General features: G+C 50.7%; 1 protein-coding gene across 4 annotated transcripts in view; it reads right to left on the bottom strand.

The window, feature by feature from the left end:
• Positions 1-952: 952 nt before the first annotated feature.
• The window catches only part of KRIT1 (KRIT1 ankyrin repeat containing), a 21405-nt gene continuing 2647 nt past the window's right edge, over positions 953-19710 (bottom strand). The window contains exons 1-18 of one of the 4 annotated variants that reach the window (XM_061555365.1): positions 15579-15885; positions 13923-14000; positions 13169-13291; positions 12502-12667; positions 12286-12378; positions 11278-11407; positions 9377-9644; positions 8587-8741; positions 8136-8279; positions 7670-7826; positions 7441-7548; positions 6216-6372; positions 5031-5185; positions 4114-4280; positions 3624-3711; positions 2790-2996; positions 2076-2192; positions 953-1687 (exon numbers count right to left, since the gene is read on the bottom strand). In XM_061555365.1, coding sequence (XP_061411349.1) covers positions 1595-1687; positions 2076-2192; positions 2790-2996; positions 3624-3711; positions 4114-4280; positions 5031-5185; positions 6216-6372; positions 7441-7548; positions 7670-7826; positions 8136-8279; positions 8587-8741; positions 9377-9644; positions 11278-11407; positions 12286-12378; positions 12502-12667; positions 13169-13270 — 2307 coding nt within the window. In that variant the 5' untranslated portion in view covers positions 13271-13291; positions 13923-14000; positions 15579-15885 and the 3' untranslated portion in view covers positions 953-1594. Of the gene's footprint in view, positions 1688-2075; positions 2193-2789; positions 2997-3623; positions 3712-4113; positions 4281-5030; positions 5186-6215; positions 6373-7440; positions 7549-7669; positions 7827-8135; positions 8280-8586; positions 8742-9376; positions 9645-11277; positions 11408-12285; positions 12379-12501; positions 12668-13168; positions 13292-13922; positions 14001-14192; positions 14473-15578; positions 15886-19710 lie in introns of those variants that run through there. The other 3 variants (XM_061555366.1, XM_061555367.1, XM_061555368.1) reach the window with 3 other exon arrangements.

Genomic DNA, 19710 nt, shown 5'->3' with positions numbered 1-19710 from the left:
AGCACACACAGGTGGACAGCAGCAGTGAAGTGATACTCTGCTCATTTAAATGGCCACAGCATAGTGTGGGCACAGCAAACGCCAGCCATTCCACAACTGTGATAGGATGGCACAGTGAAATCTCCTACTGTTATAGCACAATATTCAAATTTGACTGTTTTTGGGCACCATATTTTAAATCCACAGGTTTGACAATTGTATGCTTTCGCTCTTTCTTTGCACTGAAGGAAGGCCACTCCTTGAAGTGTTAGCTTAGATTCTTTTCAGTGATTTTCATCCTATGCTATACCACTGTCCACAATCCATGGTGTTTAATGGATGTGGATTTGAGTAACACTTTTATAACTTACTAGCTTTACTACCCGGCTTCGCCCGGGACTTGGATTCACCACGCCCGGCCGCATTTGTTTCCCCAGTGGCAATGTTCACACCACACCAGTTACTCGTTTGAGGCTGAGTCGACCTAGGGGAGGCCTAGGACCGGTTAAAAAAATCGTCACCGGCGGTGGCCGTGAGCGGGAATCGAACTCGGATCGCCAGGTTCGTAGCGCAGCGCCTTAACCACTACACTACCGCTCCCCCCACACGCGCGTCCATAGGTACACATACACGCGCTTGCTGCAGACACACAACTTTCAGGGTGCGTACGGCAGTAAACGACTGAAATAATAAAGCAATGCTGCGCGAAGAACGCCTTAGACCTGCAACACATTTGTATTTCACTTTACCCGCGATCAGCAGGCACACTGTGTTACGCATCCACATACAGGTCACATGCCAGATGTGACGTCACAGCTCACTTGCCGTGCAAATTAAATATGCATTATTGAGCCCCCCCCCCCAAAAAAAAAAGTGTATTTTTATAATTGTTGCATGGTGTACAGTCTGGAAAGTACCCACATGGCAAATTTCAAGTTGCATGTCAGGAAGCACGCTAAACATTTTGAACAGATACATTCACAAATTTCCCGTTTATTATAACTTATTACACTTGTTTACAGAGAATAGTATTAGTGAGTCTCAAGACTCTTACAGGAGGGTCCTGGTACATTTCTGCAGAAAGGGATAACGATTGCTGTTTCCCAATAAACTAATATTCTCATTATTTTTCAAAGTTAGAAAATTTCGACTATGACACCAGCAAACAATGACCTCTTGGAATTACATCACGGAATCTTTAACATCGACTGTGAAGCAGACCACACCTATTTTTGCGGATTGTAGATCCGACGTATTAATCAGGGTGGCCTACCAGATTTGAACAGCGAAACGCGCAACTGCTGGGCCATGTCACCACCACTTAAATAATATGGACTAGAACAACGTGGTGATATTGACGGAGCTTTATGTGGTGCAAAAGCACCGAGATCCTGATGAACATCCAAGATCACTTCTCAATACTCTACTGACACATTCAGAAATGAAATAATTTCTGCATAAAGGACAAGTGAAAAAAGGTACAAAATGTATGTATATATGTACACTATGTGTTCCAGTAGGACACCTATTATAAACAAACACTCTGGGTTCAAACTCGTGAGCTCGTACTAAGCTTGTTGTGTGCACCGTTGGCAAGCAGTCCTCCCAGTCTCGGTCACAGCCGCTCACTGCCACCTTCTGAAGGTGTCGGTGTCTTGGGCTCTTGCTGGCTGCTCAGCTTGGCCATTAGTTTGATGATGAGGCTAACCTGTCGAGCGCACAGACAGCGAGAATGTGAGAGGAGACAGTGACCACTGAAGAAAACGCGAGAGAGAAACACTTGACAGCAGAGCTAGGTGGATCGTGTCAGTAATCCAGTGACTTGTAGGTGGAGCTGGTGGATCGCACTGGGATCATGTGCAAGACATCTTTCAGGGACAAAAAAAGTGCACGTCAAGTTTTTGTCAATAGTAGCTCTGAATCAGTGGTGTTATATTCAACATGAATCTAAGACAGGGGTCAGGATCTATATATGACAGGATGAATGATGCAGATACTGTTTGCCATGTAGAAATTCCAGGAATCCAAACAAGCAAAATTATTTAAGCGATGTGCATACAATGGTGGAAACTACGCGTATCTCTGTTGCGCTGCACCTGCTTAGTGTAGACTGCGTAGTTGATACGGTCATCCAGTTTGTGGATGTGCAGGCAGGCCTCTCCCACGGCTCGGTCCCACGTCATCTTGGCATAGCAAACACTCAGAAGTAGCGCCTAGCGCAGGCACACGTGGCATTTCAGTTACAGCACATGGGTAGACAAACATCAACAGTGCACATGTACAGCATTTGCAAACTGCACACACGGAAACATCACTACTTATCCAAAGAAATGCAATTTGCTACAGATGAACTGCTATGTATGCAGGAAAGAATGTTTTGAGGTGTCACGTATGAGATGGTTTGTGGTTAAGGAGCTCCCCTTGGATCCCATGTGGTGGCCTGTGGCAGTGATGGTGAAGTTGTCAACACAAAGTGCTTTCCTGCTCTGCTAACACGCTGACCTTGAGCCAACTGTTTTCTATCAGTGTCTTACCATAAGGATCTGATCACTAAAACCCTTTTGGATCTAAACCCACAATGATTTTTACGTGAGGTGTTTTTCGATCTGATTCTTTGTGGCGGAGTGTCATCCTTGATAGCGGAATGGTGCAAGTCGGAGTGGATGACGGGAATCCACCACAGCGTCATAAGGATCATTTCTAGATGGTTAAAGCCGACCAAGCAGGCTCCGATCTGTCTCACACACACACACAACTACGCAACCGCATGTGCACGTGCCCTCTCACGATAAGCATAGAGTGGGATTCACCTTGGTGTCGGCGTTGAGGAGCTGTACTCCGCGGCAGCTCACGCCCACGATCACGGGCAGGGCCTTGTGCCCGGCGGTGCCTGCTTTGGTGTAAATGTGGCCCTGGAAGAAGGCCGAGCCGTAGGTGGGAAAGGCCCAGCACGCCTGCAGGAAGCGGCGCTGCAACTCGGCGGGGCTCTCCTCCCCGCTGCTCGCACGGCTCAGGTGCTGCATTCACGCGGTCAGTGATCAAAGTTTCACAGTCTGCACACAGTCGATAAATGCTACAATTTCTTTAACTAAACCTTTTTTTATGTTACCAGGTAAGGCCCACTGAGCTATATAGCTCTTTTTTAGAAGTCACCTGACCACAAATGATAGCTCAATGAAGTGGCGTATCATGTGGAAATCTATAGCAGCCATATTCTGTAAACGCATGTTGATTCAACATGTGGAGGGGAAAACCGGAGGATCTGGAGAAAAATTCACGCGACCACGGAGACAACATGCAGGGTCGGGATCGAACCCACGACATCCTGTATACCAAAAGAGGTAGTTAACATCTCGCCACCGTGGCGTCCAATGCACACAGCACACCCACATACAGCACACATGGTCAATACACACTTCTATACAGTGAACACACATACACACATTCATCCAGTCATCGCACACCCACATTCACATGGTCAATGCACAGATTAACAGTTAGAACACATTAGTACAATCAACACACTCACACAGTCAACACACATTCACACGTAATTTGCACTTGTGTTTGAAAATGAGAATTGTCCGCAATGGCAGTCCCTATGCAGCAGAGCTTTCTGTAAGCAAGGGTAAAATTGTTATAACCTTGTACTCATGCAATATGCGATGGATCCAGTTGTGTGCCTTGTTCTTCAGTTTGTTGCTTGAAACAAACAGGTTCAGGTTTTCCTCACTGATAACACAAAAACAAAGAGAGACATAAGCCATGCAACCAAAGCTATGGACCATACAGTGAACCAGTGTAGTCTGTGCTCCTTCAATGGAAGACAGATGATGGATGATGATGATCAAGGAAAGATCCTTGTTCTTTGAAAAAAATATATGTACCCAGAGAAACCTCAAAAACGTGAGGAAAAAACTCAAAGGTCCACACAGTTTGAGTGGCTGCCCAAATGCTGTACCGCCGTCTCAAGTCCACGTTGAGGCCCAATAGGTTTGGAGTCTCACAGCACACATGCTCTCAGTGTGATCCACTAACCCCGCTGCAGGTGTGTGGTATCCCGCCTGACAAGGTAAATCCTACTCACGGTTTGAGTATTAGGCAGCCCGTGCCATGCAGTGTGCAGTTACGTACGTGAGGAATCCCTGCTTGTGCTTCTTGGCATCGTAGAGTCCATAGTGAATGAGAAGCAGAAGCGCAGCAAGTCGTGTTGCCTCCACGCCCGTGCACGGGTACATGCCCTCCAGCAGCTGCACGCGTGCCTCCTCAAAGAGTACGCCCAACGCTGCTGGCTCGCTCACCTCCACACGCACACGCACAGCACGGGCAAGCACCGTCACTCACCATCGCCAGCAAGCACCGTCTCTCACCACAACCGGCTCACTCACCTTCACACACTCAAAACACACACACACGGCACGGGCAAGCACCGTCACTCACCATCGCCAGCAAGCACCGTCTCTCACCACAACCGGCTCACTCACCTTCACACACTCAAACACACACACACGGCACGGGCAAGCACCGTCACTCACCATCGCCAGCAAGCACCGTCTCTCACCACAACCGGCTCACTCACCTTCACACACTCAAACACACACACACGGCACGGGCAAGCACTGTCACTCACCATCGCCAGCAAGCACCGTCTCTCACCACAACCGGCTCACTCACCTTCACACACTCAAACACACACACACGGCACGGGCAAGCACCGTCACTCACCATCGCCAGCAAGCACCGTCTCTCACCACAACCGGCTCACTCACCTTCACACACTCAAACACACACACACGGCACGGGCAAGCACCGTCACTCACCACAACCGGCTCGCTCACCTCCACACACACGCACAGCACAGGCAAGCACCGTCACTCACCATCGCCAGCAAGCACCGTCTCTCACCACAACCGGCTCACTCACCTTCACACACTCAAACACACACACACGGCACAGGCAAGCACCGTCACTCACCACCACCACCCACCAACACTCACCACCACCAATCCACCTACAGACAGTGTAAGTGGATTGCACCATGCGGTCCCCACCTGAGCCTCGGCCTCCAGGCTGAGCCGCACGTCACGCCGCAGCATGAGCCGTGGGGGGTCCTCCTCTTGGGGAGGCACTGATGTGAGCTCTGCCACTATCTCGGCCCAGTCCCGCACGTGCTGCAGGGGCTTGTGGAACGGTTTCAGCTGCAGCGCTGTCAAACACATGGCGCCATGCTCACTCGCTATGCTGCGTCGGGCAAGGGCGCTGCTCAAAAAAAAAACCGTCAAAATGTTTCACCGCTCAAATAAGTGTGGCCCAGTGTCTCCCAGTGGTGGCCCTGAAAATTCCATGCTCAGTCTCCCCAAGAAACAACCACTGTTGACATCCCTCAAAACGGTACTCATTTGTGGTACTCGGTTTACTGACACTCGATAATGGGACGGGTTGACTTTGAGCAGCACTGGGCTTTCACGATATTCCAATTTGGAGTTGAAAAGCTCTTACACAGCACAACCTAGCTGCATGTTGGGTCTGGTGCCTCTACTTTGAGTGCTAGATGAAACTCACATGGGATGAATTTCCCCTGACCATGATTTAATCCCAATTCTGACTTGAGTGCTCCAAATACATCACTTCCCGACTGAGTTACAGTGATATCAGGATGTCATCATGGACAAAGTCGTTGATGCCACCACACCATGCTAACACTTTCTACCTTTTGCCAAATCTCGCAGCTGATGCACAGTCCACATGCAACCTCCAAGATCTGCCCTAACAGTCCCCTACCATTTGCTCTTCAGTCTTCTCCTTTGTGACCGGCCTAATGGCAACGATTTCAATGCCTGCCTCAGTAACCGCTCCTCTCCCATCCTTCACGTACCACCCAACAAAAACCCTTTTGCTCAATATCTACAAAATTTACCTGCCATGTTCTCTTGTAGACTTCAGCATTGCCTATCTTGTCTTGCCACAAATTCCTCGCACTAAATAGGGAATACATAAAACTGACACTTTGGAATGAAATTCCCTTTTAGACGTAAACACTTGGAATTAGCCCTAGCTGTATTAACCCATGGGCTAAGTGAGCTGCAGATCATGGTCTACATGTAAAGAGGCATCCAAGCGAAATCATCTCATTAATCTTCCACTAGATCACGCATAACATGGCCATACAGTTGTGCATATTTGGCATTACACACAAACACACACCGATTCAAATACAGACACCCCGGTGCACATACTGAGGTTTGGCGAGCAGATCCAGATGGTGGTGCATTCCAGGGCTGGTGCAGGAAGACGCAGTGCGTCTATCACCTGCTGCACTGTGGTGTTATTCCCACGCGGTAACTCCACAGCACGGTACGACCCATCCACGCGGTACACGCGCACCTTTTCAAACTGCAGTGCACACACGCATATGCCATGTGTCAAGTCAATCGTCAGTGTCTCGCATGAGCAGTGGGGCAGTGCGTGCCTCTGTCGGCAACGAGCAAGTGGGGAATATTGCACATTCTCAAGACAGGGGCCAATTTCCTCGAAGGAAAACTAGTGTTGACTTGTCACAAAGTAGCATTAATGTTATTGACCCTGTAGAAATTATGTGATGAGTTGACCCATGACTGCAACTTTCCAGTTGTGTAGCCGGGCATCGGAGGTCAAATACAAATATTTCATGTTGAACAAAATTCTATCCAACTGGTGTGCCGCAGCAAAAAAAATTCTGAACGTCATACATGAAGGAACATTTTTTGGATTATTTATGTAAACCTAACGGCACTGTCGGTTTCTGCTCTGTGCATTCATATGGGAAAGGATGAAATCAAGAGCAGCTAAGACATGCTGCATCAGTTGGCCATGCCCTTTCAAGAAGGGTGGGGCAGCCATCTTTTCCAAGCTAATTTTACAGTGGAGAATTTTTACTTTTAAGGCAAGAAAATTTACTAATATGAAAAGAAAACTGATTTTGGTGCCTGCACATCTTCCTGCAGTGATTAAGTTCAACTGAAGCTAAAAAGTGGTGAACCAACACCATGGATTGGTGGACCATCTTACTCCCTTCCACAGTGTCCCATGGTGTGCGGAGAAAGTCACACAACGCCATGGTACCAAGTAGGTTAAAATTACATCTTAATACCACGCTTTTTTCCTTTGCCAACAAAGATGTGTTTAAAAAAAAAACTATTCTTATTATAAATCAGGAGTCAGTGTGCCATGCTAAATTACATTAATCTGAGTGTGCCTCGAACCGGAAAGAATTTGGGAAACACTGGATTAGGCAATTCCTGATTCATACACGTAACTTTTGTAATTTTCTGCCAAATCTGAATGTAAACTAAACTTAGGACATCACAGACCGTGCGTCTCATTTCTGCAGGTGACCTGTAGAACAGTATCTGGCCCAGATGGCATTGTGGCACAACACTTTCTCTTTCCCTACTTTCCCCCACACCCACACCTCTGCCTTACCGTCTTGTTGACTGAATCTCGCAAAAGCCGGACCACCCCCTCCCAGTCGCCCTGTCGATTCTCCTCGCACACCTGCACGGGTGAACGTCCCTGCTGGTCCTCCACAAACTGTCCGCACAAGGATGCACAACACGCAGAAAACACTTAAGACAACAATCTCTCTATAGCCACACAAGCTGTTGAGGCACGTGCTGTTAGCGAGCCCTTTGTGCGACTGAGATGCACTCACTCGGTCAATCTCGCGGTGATTAAGCAGCAGACTGACTATGGCTGTGTGTCCCCCCCCTGCAGAGAAGTGTAGCGCCGTGCTGCCCTGTCCCGTGGGGAGGTTGGGGTCACAACGTCCCTGCTCCAGCAACACCTGCGTTGCCTCCACTTGGCCATACCTGTACACCACCAGCACGGGCACACGGTCACACGTGTACAGAAGAGATTGTAAGTTGCAAAATCACGAAAGAGTAAGGTCTCATGAGGCCATGCTGTTTGTAGGAACATAATTTAGGATGATGTAGACCTAGCCAGGGCCCGACATGGTTCTAAAATGGACCGAGCCAACTTACATCAAAATGTAGTCTAAACGTATCGCGTATGTGTGTGTGTATGTATGTATGCATGTTGAACTTATTTCGACCATACGTAGCCAACCGTGTTAATCGGAGGTGCGGGGGAAGGAGTATCCTGCATGCACTGGGTACCAGCAGGCGTAGTGGATGGGCGCCCACTGGTCATGGTCCAGCTGGTGCACGGGCTGCCCGGCCTCCAGCAGGGATGTCAACCGCACTCGGTCGCCCTCGCACGCGCTGCGGTGAAGGGGAAACTCCTCCATCCAGTGCGGCTCCCTGTGCTCGCAAGTGCGATAAATGTGCTGCTGAGCCACGCTGTAGCATGCAGCTTGGAACACGCATATCAATTACTCATTATCAGACATTCAGTCAGAAGGTCAGCATGCCTCCTCGCTCAAACAGCCATGGGGGAATTATCTCTGGTGGCCCTGAGCAAATAGCACAATTTAGAAATTCCCATGGAGCGAGTTTTCTCCATTAAAAATGTATTGCTGACCTTTTATTTACCCCAGAAGAATGGTGGTCTGTGTCAACGACACACTAGGAGTCTCTGTCAGAACAATGGGCAGGGCGGAGCACTCACTGTATAGCAGCAGCAGCACCAGCACCAGCAGCCTTGCCGTCACTACCCATGTCGCTGCCCACACTGGACCGCCACAGGCAAGGACGCGTAACGCAGATACGGGAGTAGTCCGGCACACCCAGCCCGAAGTAGGGGTTGACAACCACCTTGTCCACCTGCACACACAATCCCCACGCACATATTCACAAGGCCCATTCCCAACCACATGCACCCAACTACAATGACAACTCAAACCTCAACACCAACGGCAGACTCCACTCACAATTTCAAAGGCAGAAAGTGACAGTGTCTCTCTTCCATTATGAGTGGTGCACAATTCTTTAGAATTTGTACAATGGCTCGGGCCACCACACTACTATGACAGTGATACATCTCCCTTCCAGACATCCACTGTTCAATTTATACAAGGTGGTGCCTATTTTAATGCAACTAAAATAACGATGGCTGAGTAGTTTCCATTAACTTAAAATAATCACAATCTGGGAGTTTTTTTTTTATAAATATAGAATACTAAAATATACAGAAATGTGCCCATTCATATTTGTGACATTAACATTGTTGCAATGGTTTCATAATTATTTGTTGTCATTTTGATAAATTTATTAAAACGCATGCCACGTTCTCCATTGTTAGTCAAAGCTTTACTTTTAGAGCAATTCAAAATGAACGAAGGAAGGAGTCACTTTGCCTGGTTTATCTGCTAATGCAACAAGTATTTCATGCCAACTGTACTTTTCAAATTAGGAACCTAAGTGGGCCGTGTGCACCGGCAGCTGGGCCACGCACGTACCCGAGACGTGTACTGCAGGTCCGAGCCGAACAGCGGGTTCACGATGCAGATCTCAGGCTTCTCCAGCTCCAGCATGCGAGCGCGAGCCTCCAGGGCTGAGCAGGCGGGACCCTTGCGTGGCGTGCACTCACGCCCCACCTCACCCTCCACATCACCCTCCGTGTCCCTGTAGGCCGGGCTCACCACGGCCATCTTGATGCGCTCGGAGGCGGACGGACGGAACAGCCCCACGATGGCCAGGGGCACGGTGTGCTGCTCGCCAAGCCACCTGTCAACCAGCGGCACGCGTCAAGCGGGGCGTCACGCCGGGGTGGCACGACACACAGGGTGGCACAGGTCGTATGTCACGCTGCTGAACGGTGGCCCACAATCTCGCGCATGGTACTGAAGAGGTTAGGACTGCCAGTCCATTCTTCCTATCATCCCAACAATCTCGTTAAAAAAGAGAACTCTGTGACGAATCAACAGTTATCATCCTGATAATTGTTTTTTTACCCTTCTATCTGGCAACAAAACTGACAACTTTTTACAAGGAGTCATGTTTGCATAGACCACAATACCTGCAGTGATAATGCAAACAAAAAACATAACTCTGATAATGTGCACTGTCCTTGAAGTTGATTGGTCCACACCCGAGACAGCTTTTCTTAGAGCCTAGTCTCACATGGGTTGGACCAGATGACGCCAAAAGGCGCACAACTCAAAGACAATTCACCATCAGAGTATGAGAGCTCGGGGTAAGCATTTACACCATTGGAACCTAATTTGCCAGTAAAAATATGATAATTGTTTTTTTACCCTTCTATCTGGCAACAAAACTGACAACTTTTTACAAGGAGTCATGTTTGCATAGACCACAATACCTGCAGTCATAATGCAAACAAAAAACATAACTCTGATAATGTGCACTGTCCTTGAAGTTGATTGGTCCACACCCGAGACAGCTTTCCTTAGAGCCTAGTCTCACATGGGTTGGACCAGATGACGCCAAAAGGCGCACAACTCAAAGACAATGCACCATCAGAGTATGAGAGCTCGGGGTAAGCATTTACACCATTGGAACCTCATTTGCCAGTAAAAATATGATAATTGTTTTTTTACCCTTCTATCTGGCAACAAAACTGACAACTTTTTACAAGGAGTCATCTGGTCCAACCCATGTGAGACTAGGCTCTAAGGAAAGCTGTCTCGGGTGTGGACCAATCAACTTCAAGAACAATGCACATTATCAGAGTTATGTTTTTTGTTTGCATTATGACTGCAGGTATTGTGGTCTATGCAAACATGACTCCTTGTAAAAAGTTGTCAGTTTTGTTGCCAGATAAAAGGGTAAAAAACCAATTATCATATTTGTACTGGCAAATGAGGTTCCAATGGTGTAAATGATCACTAATAAAATACAACCACGATCAATCTCAGCAGAATCAAGAGACTGCCATTAATGAACACTCTACTTGTTAAGTAAACCTGTAATTTATATTTATTCCATAAAAATCTAAGTGTATCCCTGCTCAAATTAGTGTCTGGTGGACTTATCTCCACTGGTGACCATATACCAGTCATGAAAATGTTAGATTCCCAGCAAGTGGAGCACGCTGACTGACCCCTGCCGTAATAAAGGGCTTAGTTGATCCCTAGGACTTAAGCTCACAAACTTCACATTGTCAGCTGAGCACTCTAGCCCCAGCGCCACCCATCGGGGCTTTATACTGCAGCACGTGCTTGCGTTTGCTAAATATTTAAGTCGTGTATGCTTGTCAGAAAATAATTACAGGTGCTTAATTGTTAAGTAATGTTGGGAATCTGGGACTAACAAAACACTACAATGCACTCAAGGGGACCACGTGGTCATGCGGAATACACAAGCGGGGTCGACTGTCCATGTGTGTTAAATGTTCAACCTGTCGAGGGCGAGCAGCATCGTGCTGGTGAGAGGAGAGAACTGGGCTCCGGTCTCGCCGCACACCCTCAGGATGTCCTGCAGGCAGTAGAAGCCAGGGCTGCTCGGGCTGTAGGCCAGCCGTGCGTTATCTAGACAAACCAGCGTAGTGGTGCTCGCATTACACACAGTGGAAACCCTCTGACCGCGACGTATGTCAACAGTGAACACGTGTAAAAAACACAACAGAAGCCTGCAGCAGAGGGACGTCTTCCTCTAATGGGTACTAAGGCAGCATTCATCTCTGTTGGCCAGCAGTAGGGAAACTGCATATTGCTATGTTGGGGACCCGTATATGGCAATCAGTAACCCACAAAGGAGAGGAGTCTTACTCAGTTCCATGTCAAACGAGTCTACTCCGACTTGAGTATTTAACATTATTATTGCCGGTATCTTAAACTGAATATAAAGAGCCACAGAATCATTCTTAATTGTTACTTAAATGTGCTTTTATGTTGCCTGTGCAACCAACATTATCCAGTTAGTCAATACTGTAGTTAGCTTGTTCAAAAAAATGTGTTTGTGTCAAAGTAGCTATCTAGGCTGATGGATTCCTTGTGAACATAATGGTATTTTGGACTTTCAATATATTTTTTTCTTAGGTAGATCCCAGTTTTTCAGTTGATTTCTTTTTTCAACAAATACTGGCTTCATGTAATGCAATTCACGACAGTGACATCCCCCCCACAGTATGGTTCCGCATGGTAAGATATATTGCATGAACAACACATTAAAGGCGTTTATCTGCAGAGCATGGGGAGATGCTCATCATTCATGGCCCTGAGCCCACTGGTGTAATTCAACAGCGAGCAACAACTTCCCACAAAGTGGTGCTCATGTTATGAACTGGAGGGGATAGGCCGGAGTCAACCCCTAACCTTGTGTGACGTGCATACTTTTGAGTGCAGGGCTCACGGGTGCGCTGTGCAGATGCTCACTCATCACACACTGTATTATCACACTCCGTTACCTTTGATCGTGGTGGGGACAATGTAGAGCTCCACTTCGTGGTCAACACCGCTCTCATCAGCACCAAACCTCTTGATTAAAACCGACCGTTTCCCTGAAGAAGAAAAAACAACAAACGTCACAAATGTAAACGTACAGCGGCATTCTATTTCAAACAATACCAGAGAAATCGTTGTTATTGTTTTATGCGCTTCTGTTGAATGACAAGAAAACCCACCTCTCAAACCTTGATTAATGGGTGACATTTGTTTGGTCATTTCAAAGACGTATTCCAGTATGGTTCTCCCAGCCTCTCCGTCACCAGGGAAAGTTGTACCGAGCAAAACTTTCCTCCTTTTCTTCTCTTGCGCATCATTCTGAATCTCCTTCTCACACAGCAAAATCTAACAGCAAGACCAAAGGCGGCATGTAATTGGGAGCGTAACTCATTGTTCTCAAATATAAATTCACTATCCTTTATTTGAGCTGATGAGAGCCCACTGATATAGGCAAAACCTTATAGCAGGACAGTTATGTTAATATTTTAGTCAGGAGTAATTTAAAATTGGCATTTGGTTGCTGGCTGATTCTCATCAGTGTACCTATCCAGCTGAGTGGCACTCTGCATGGAAACCTGGCTTACAGGTGAAAGGTTGAGTATAAACCAGGGTTTAAGGTCAATAAGTACCACATTTTTTTATGCTAACTGTGGTTGTCTTATGAATAGACACAACGGGGAGTTCATTATATCAATCCACCAACTACAATGGCCCGTTGAATCAACCTCCACGATTTGTACCCGGAGCCTTTACGACTGTGAATCAAGTGTTCCGTGACAGCGCCACCCAGCTGCATTTACTTTTAGCACCCAGAGAGGCACCGGGGGAGAGGGGGGGGGGTTCTACCTCGTAGCTCTTAGGGTGGTACTCCATGGAGGCCGGGCTCGTGATCTTCTTGGGCCGGATGACAGCCGCGTAGAGACGCTCCGCTTCATCACAGCCAGCCATGGCCGCCCACAACCCGCCTCTCTAGCCGGGCACCCAACGAGTCAAAGACAGCTGTCAGCACGGCATGGGCATTCACAGCAAAGGACAATGGGATTCACTGTACCGCATTTACTGATGACTGCACCACCTCAATATATTTGCGTGTGACTGTATTTCAACACAAGTTAGGCACTCACATGTTGGTCACTCAAGATACGGGAGGAGTTTTATTAGGTAATTTTCAGTGGGAAGAGTCCGATGGGCATTGAGGAAAATGAGAAAAATGCAAAGGAGGATACAGATAGTCCATCACTGGGAAGAGGAGATGAAAACGGTCTTAAATCTGTGCCTGAACAAGAGAGTTCCATACAGCAGAGGCAGGAGAAAATGAACAAAGGCGTATCTTAACCAAGGCCGCTTTTGCTCAATATTAAAGATCATAGTATGCATGTCTTGTATAATAGAACCCACCTAAACCATGAATAATATGATTAACAAGAATATAATTACGTTCTCTGTGGTGAATGATTAGTTTGTCCATGTTTACTATTTGAATATCTGATAAAAGTAGTCATAGATGAGTGGAGTTTTAACTGTTGTAATTGTACGAAACAGATCAAGTTACGTGGAAGGTTTGGGAAGGTTTGGTGCGTGTATGACATTCAAGACTCACAGAATGTCCCTGAGAAGGTCGTCTTTGTGACGAGCTGTGCTATCTCAGCAGCATTGTTCGTGTTTGGTTGGTTGTTTTCTGGAGAGCGATAACAGCAGAGGAGGGTATAACTTAACACACAATCAAAGCCAGGATATATAACTGTACTGTTGTGCTTTTTGCACAAAACTAGTCACTGGACAATGGAGAACAACACATGCAACGCTCCCTGGGATGCCTTGCTCACAGCTGATGGGAAATCATGGGCAGGGCCGCAGCAACAACACTCACAGGAAGCCGAGTTGTTTTTCATTTCATCTCTGGAGCCTCAGCTTTCCAATGTTGCCCCTGATAAAAAAAAAAAGCCTGCAGCCCAGGCTGCTTGCGATCACGTTACATGTATGCACACAGAGTGACGTTCACAAAAGCGACTTCCAGGATCAAAGCCTCTGGCAGGTAGTCGAGGTTGTGGCTTGGCTCTCCAACACACCGGTGGTGCTGTACTAGTGACGAATTGGCCACGTTCTGTTTACGTGACAACCCTTACTAGTTGGCTGTGCCGGGTGGTGGCGGGTTTAACGACACATTTATATATTTACGCGATCTAACAAACAAAAACCTCAATCAGTACTGTATTGGTTTCTTTTGTTTTACCAGTTGAGAGGCCAGGGTGAGTTTGATGTGTTGTCCTTGAACACCCGCACCTCGCATGAGCACGGTCAGCAACATACGGTGCGAAAGAAGTTCAACATGCAGTACATACATCTGCAAGAGTGACACCTGGGGTATTAGTCTGCCGGTAGGGGGCAATGATCACGGTGTATAGTGGTTCTTTCGGTAAAGTCATATTATATTATTGTATTATGTTTTATTTTTATTATTTTATTATTTTCCTTCTACGTGACTTTACCGAAAGTACCAAGAAGATGAATCCCTGCAGTCACGAAAGCTTTAAATCGAAATTTAGTCACTACTCTGTTTTTTTCGGTAAAGTCACGTAAGTAAAAAAATTAATATGAATTAAATCAGTGATTTAATTAAATCAGTGATTTAATTTATTTTACCGAAAAAAACAAAGAGTATGAATCTTTGCAGTCACGAAAACTTCAAATCTATAATTAAATGAGTCACTTTCGAATTCGGCAAATTTGGACCCCTGACAGCAGAACCCAGACGGGTGGAGTGTGTGTGGGGCTCCTCTTGTGAGCGACGTCAAAGGATCTTTAAACGTCCCCTATGAAGCAGACTGAGCGTGTTATTGTGGTTCTTATAACACCAAGAAGTGCAGCAGCACAGACAACGCGAGTCCATGTGGCGTACACAGCTTCACCGCAGAAACATTAGAAACACGCGTCGCCTCACGCCGAATACAACCCCCCCACCCCAACCAGCCCGGGCACCAACAACAACAACATCAACAACTTCAACAACTTCTGTTGTACCACGACGACTTGTAGTGTAACCCACTTATTAAAACCGCGATAGTGCACGGCTGCAACACAGCAAACATGGGTCGGTGGCTCATTCAGACGCGTAGGACATCAAACGCGAGACGCTCCCAGTCACGATATTGGGACAGGACGCCGAGTTTGTTGACCAAATCTTCAGTGTTTGCCATTGTACTGGGGCCCCACGCCCACGTGCAGTGACCAGGTTCACAGTGGCCAGCTCACTCACCCCACGCCAGTGGCGCTGTGTCCACCACCACCGCCGCCGCTTCTCCCCGTCCGTCTTTGTCTCCCCGGGGTCCGTGGTGGGGTGAGGGGTTGGGGCGCGCGCCGCTCAGGGACCGCGTGGATTTGCGCATCAAAATGAACTCGCATTGGTGCGGAGACACGCGCCGCGGTTTGTTGAAAACTTTCATTGTCTGGAAGTGGAGGAAGTTTGCAACGAAAAGTGCGTCAGAGTCTCTGCAAACGACCGCGGGCCCTGCGGTGCGATGTTGTCGCGCTGGGTGAGTTAGTCTGTGTGATTGACCGCGGACCCTGGTGCTACACTGTCACACACTGGGTGAGTCTGTGTGATTTACCGCGGACCCTGGTGCGATTTTGTCACACTCGGCGAGTCGGTGTGATTGACCGCGGACCCTGGTGCGATGTTGTCACACTGGGTGGGTGAGTCGGTGTGATTGACCGCAGACCCTGGTACGATGTTGTCACGCTGGGTGAGCGAGTCGGTGTGATTGACCGCGGACCCTGGTGCGATGTTGTCGCGCTGGGTGAGCGAGTCGGTGTGATTGATCGCGGACCCTGGTGCGATGCTGTCACACTGGGTGAGTGAGTCAGTGTGATTGACCGCGGACCCCGGTGCGATGCTGTCACACTGGGTGAGCGAGTCAGTGTGATTGGCCGCGGACCCCGGTGCGATGCTGTCACACTGGGTGAGTGAGTCGGTGTGATTGACCGCGGACCCAGGTGCGATGTTGTCGCGCTGGGTGAGCGAGTCGGTGTGATTGACCGCGGACCCCGGTGCGATGTTGTCACGCTGGGTGAGCGAGTCGGTGTGATTGACCGCGGACCCCGGTGCGATGTTGTCACGCTGGGTGAGCGAGTCGGTGTGATTGACCGCGGACCCCGGTGCAATGTTGTCACACTGGGTGAGCGAGTCGGTGTGATTGACCGCGGACCCCGGTGCGATGTTGTCGCGCTGGGTGAGCGAGTCGGTGTGATTGACCGCAGACCCCGGTGCGATGTTGTCGCGCTGGGTGAGCGAGTCGGTGTGATTGACCGTGGACCCCGGTGCGATGTTGTCACGCTGGGTGAGCGAGTCGGTGTGATTGACCGCGGACCCCGGTGCGATGTTGTCGCGCTGGGTGAGCAAGTCGGTGTGATTGACCGCGGACCCCGGTGCGATGTTGTCGCGCTGGGTGAGCGAGTCGGTGTGATTGACCGCGGACCCCGGTGCGATGTTGTCGCGCTGGGTGAGCGAGTCGGTGTGATTGACCGCGGACCCCGGTGCGATGTTGTCGCGCTGGGTGAGCGAGTCGGTGTGATTGACCGCGGACCCCGGTGCGATGTTGTCGCGCTGGGTGAGCGAGTCGGTGTGATTGACCGCGGACCCCGGTGCGATGTTGTCGCGCTGGGTGAGCGAGTCGGTGTGATTGACCGCGGACCCCGGTGCGATGTTGTCGCGCTGGGTGAGCGAGTCGGTGTGATTGACCGCGGACCCCGGTGCGATGTTGTCGCGCTGGGTGAGCGAGTCGGTGTGATTGACCGCGGACCCCGGTGCGATGTTGTCGCGCTGGGTGAGCGAGTCGGTGTGATTGACCGCGGACCCCGGTGCGATGTTGTCGCGCTGGGTGAGCGAGTCGGTGTGATTGACCGCGGACCCCGGTGCGATGTTGTCGCGCTGGGTGAGCGAGTCGGTGTGATTGACCGCGGACCCCGGTGCGATGTTGTCGCGCTGGGTGAGCGAGTCGGTGTGATTGACCGCGGACCCCGGTGCGATGTTGTCGCGCTGGGTGAGCGAGTCGGTGTGATTGACCGCGGACCCCGGTGCGATGTTGTCAGCGCTGGGTGAGCGAGTCGGTGTGATTGACCGCGGACCCCGGTGCGATGTTGTCGCGCTGGGTGAGCGAGTCGGTGTGATTGACCGCGGACCCCGGTGCGATGTTGTCACGCTGGGTGAGCGAGTCGGTGTGATTGACCGCGGACCCCGGTGCGATGTTGTCACGCTGGGTGAGCGAGTCGGTGTGATTGACCGCGGACCCCGGTGCGATGTTGTCACGCTGGGTGAGCGAGTCGGTGTGATTGACCGCGGACCCCGGTGCGATGTTGTCGCGCTGGGTGAGCGAGTCGGTGTGATTGACCGCGGACCCTGGTGCGATGTTGTCACGCTGGGTGAGCGAGTGGGTGTGATTGACCGCGGACCCTGGTGCGATGTTGTCACGCTGGGTGAGCGAGTTGGTGTGATTGACCGCGGACCCTGGTGCGATGTTGTCACGCTGGGTGAGCGAGTCGGTGTGATTGACCGCGGACCCTGGTGCGATGTTGTCGCGCTGGGTGAGCGAGTCGGTGTGATTGACCGCGGACCCTGGTGCGATGTTGTCACGCTGGGTGAGCGAGTGGGTGTGATTGACCGCGGACCCTGGTGCGATGTTGTCACGCTGGGTGAGCGAGTCGGTGTGATTGACCGCGGACCCTGCTGCGATGTTGTCGCGCTGGGTGAGCGAGTCGGTGTGATTGATCGCGGACCCTGGTGCGATGCTGTCACACTGGGTGAGTGAGTCAGTGTGATTGACCGCGGACCCCGGTGCGATGCTGTCACACTGGGTGAGTGAGTCAGTGTGATTGACCGCGGACCCCGTGCGATGCTGTCACACTGGGTGAGCGAGTCAGTGTGATTGGCCGCGGACCCCGGTGCGATGCTGTCACACTGGGTGAGTGAGTCGGTGTGATTGACCGCGGACCCAGGTGCGATGTTGTCGCGCTGGGTGAGCGAGTCGGTGTGATTGACCGCGGACCCCGGTGCGATGTTGTCACGCTGGGTGAGCGAGTCGGTGTGATTGACCGCGGACCCCGGTGCGATGTTGTCACGCTGGGTGAGCGAGTCGGTGTGATTGACCGCGGACCCCGGTGCGATGTTGTCACGCTGGGTGAGCGAGTCGGTGTGATTGACCGCGGACCCCGGTGCGATGTTGTCGCGCTGGGTGAGCGAGTCGGTGTGATTGACCGCAGACCCCGGTGCGATGTTGTCGCGCTGGGTGAGCGAGTCGGTGTGATTGACCGCGGACCCCGGTGCGATGTTGTCGCGCTGGGTGAGCCGCGGACCCCGGTGCGATGTTGTCCGCTGGTGAGCGAGTCGGTGTGATTGACCGCGGACCCCGGTGCGATGTTGTCGCGCTGGGTGAGCGAGTCGGTGTGATTGACCGCGGACCCCGGTGCGATGTTGTCGCGCTGGGTGAGCGAGTCGGTGTGATTGACCGCGGACCCCGGTGCGATGTTGTCGCGCTGGGTGAGCGAGTCGGTGTGATTGACCGCGGACCCCGGTGCGATGTTGTCGCGCTGGGTGAGCGAGTCGGTGTGATTGACCGCGGACCCCGGTGCGATGTTGTCGCGCTGGGTGAGCGAGTCGGTGTGATTGACCGCGGACCCCGGTGCGATGTTGTCGCGCTGGGTGAGCGAGTCGGTGTGATTGACCGCGGACCCCGGTGCGATGTTGTCGCGCTGGGTGAGCGAGTCGGTGTGATTGACCGCGGACCCCGGTGCGATGTTGTCGCGCTGGGTGAGCGAGTCGGTGTGATTGACCGCGGACCCCGGTGCGATGTTGTCGCGCTGGGTGAGCGAGTCGGTGTGATTGACCGCGGACCCCGGTGCGATGTTGTCGCGCTGGGTGAGCGAGTCGGTGTGATTGACCGCGGACCCCGGTGCGATGTTGTCACGCTGGGTGAGTGAGTCGGTGTGATTGACCGCGGACCCCGGTGCGATGTTGTCACGCTGGGTGAGCGAGTCGGTGTGATTGACCGCGGACCCCGGTGCGATGTTGTCACGCTGGGTGAGTGAGTCGGTGTGATTGACCGCGGACCCCGGTGCGATGTTGTCACGCTGGGTGAGCGAGTCGGTGTGATTGACCGCGGACCCCCGTGCGATGTTGTCGCGCTGGGTGAGCGAGTCGGTGTGATTGACCGCGGACCCTGGTGCGATGTTGTCACGCTGGGTGAGCGAGTGGGTGTGATTGACCGCGGACCCTGGTGCGATGTTGTCACGCTGGGTGAGCGAGTGGGTGTGATTGACCGCGGACCCTGGTGCGATGTTGTCACGCTGGGTGAGCGAGTGGGTGTGATTGACCGCGGACCCTGGTGCGATGTTGT

Source organism: Lethenteron reissneri, chromosome 21, assembly GCF_015708825.2.
Source record: "Lethenteron reissneri isolate LAM-NWPU_2019-01 chromosome 21, ASM1570882v1, whole genome shotgun sequence".
NCBI classification, from domain to species: Eukaryota; Metazoa; Chordata; class Hyperoartia; order Petromyzontiformes; family Petromyzontidae; genus Lethenteron; species Lethenteron reissneri.
This window is presented reverse-complemented; position numbering and strand designations above follow the sequence as displayed.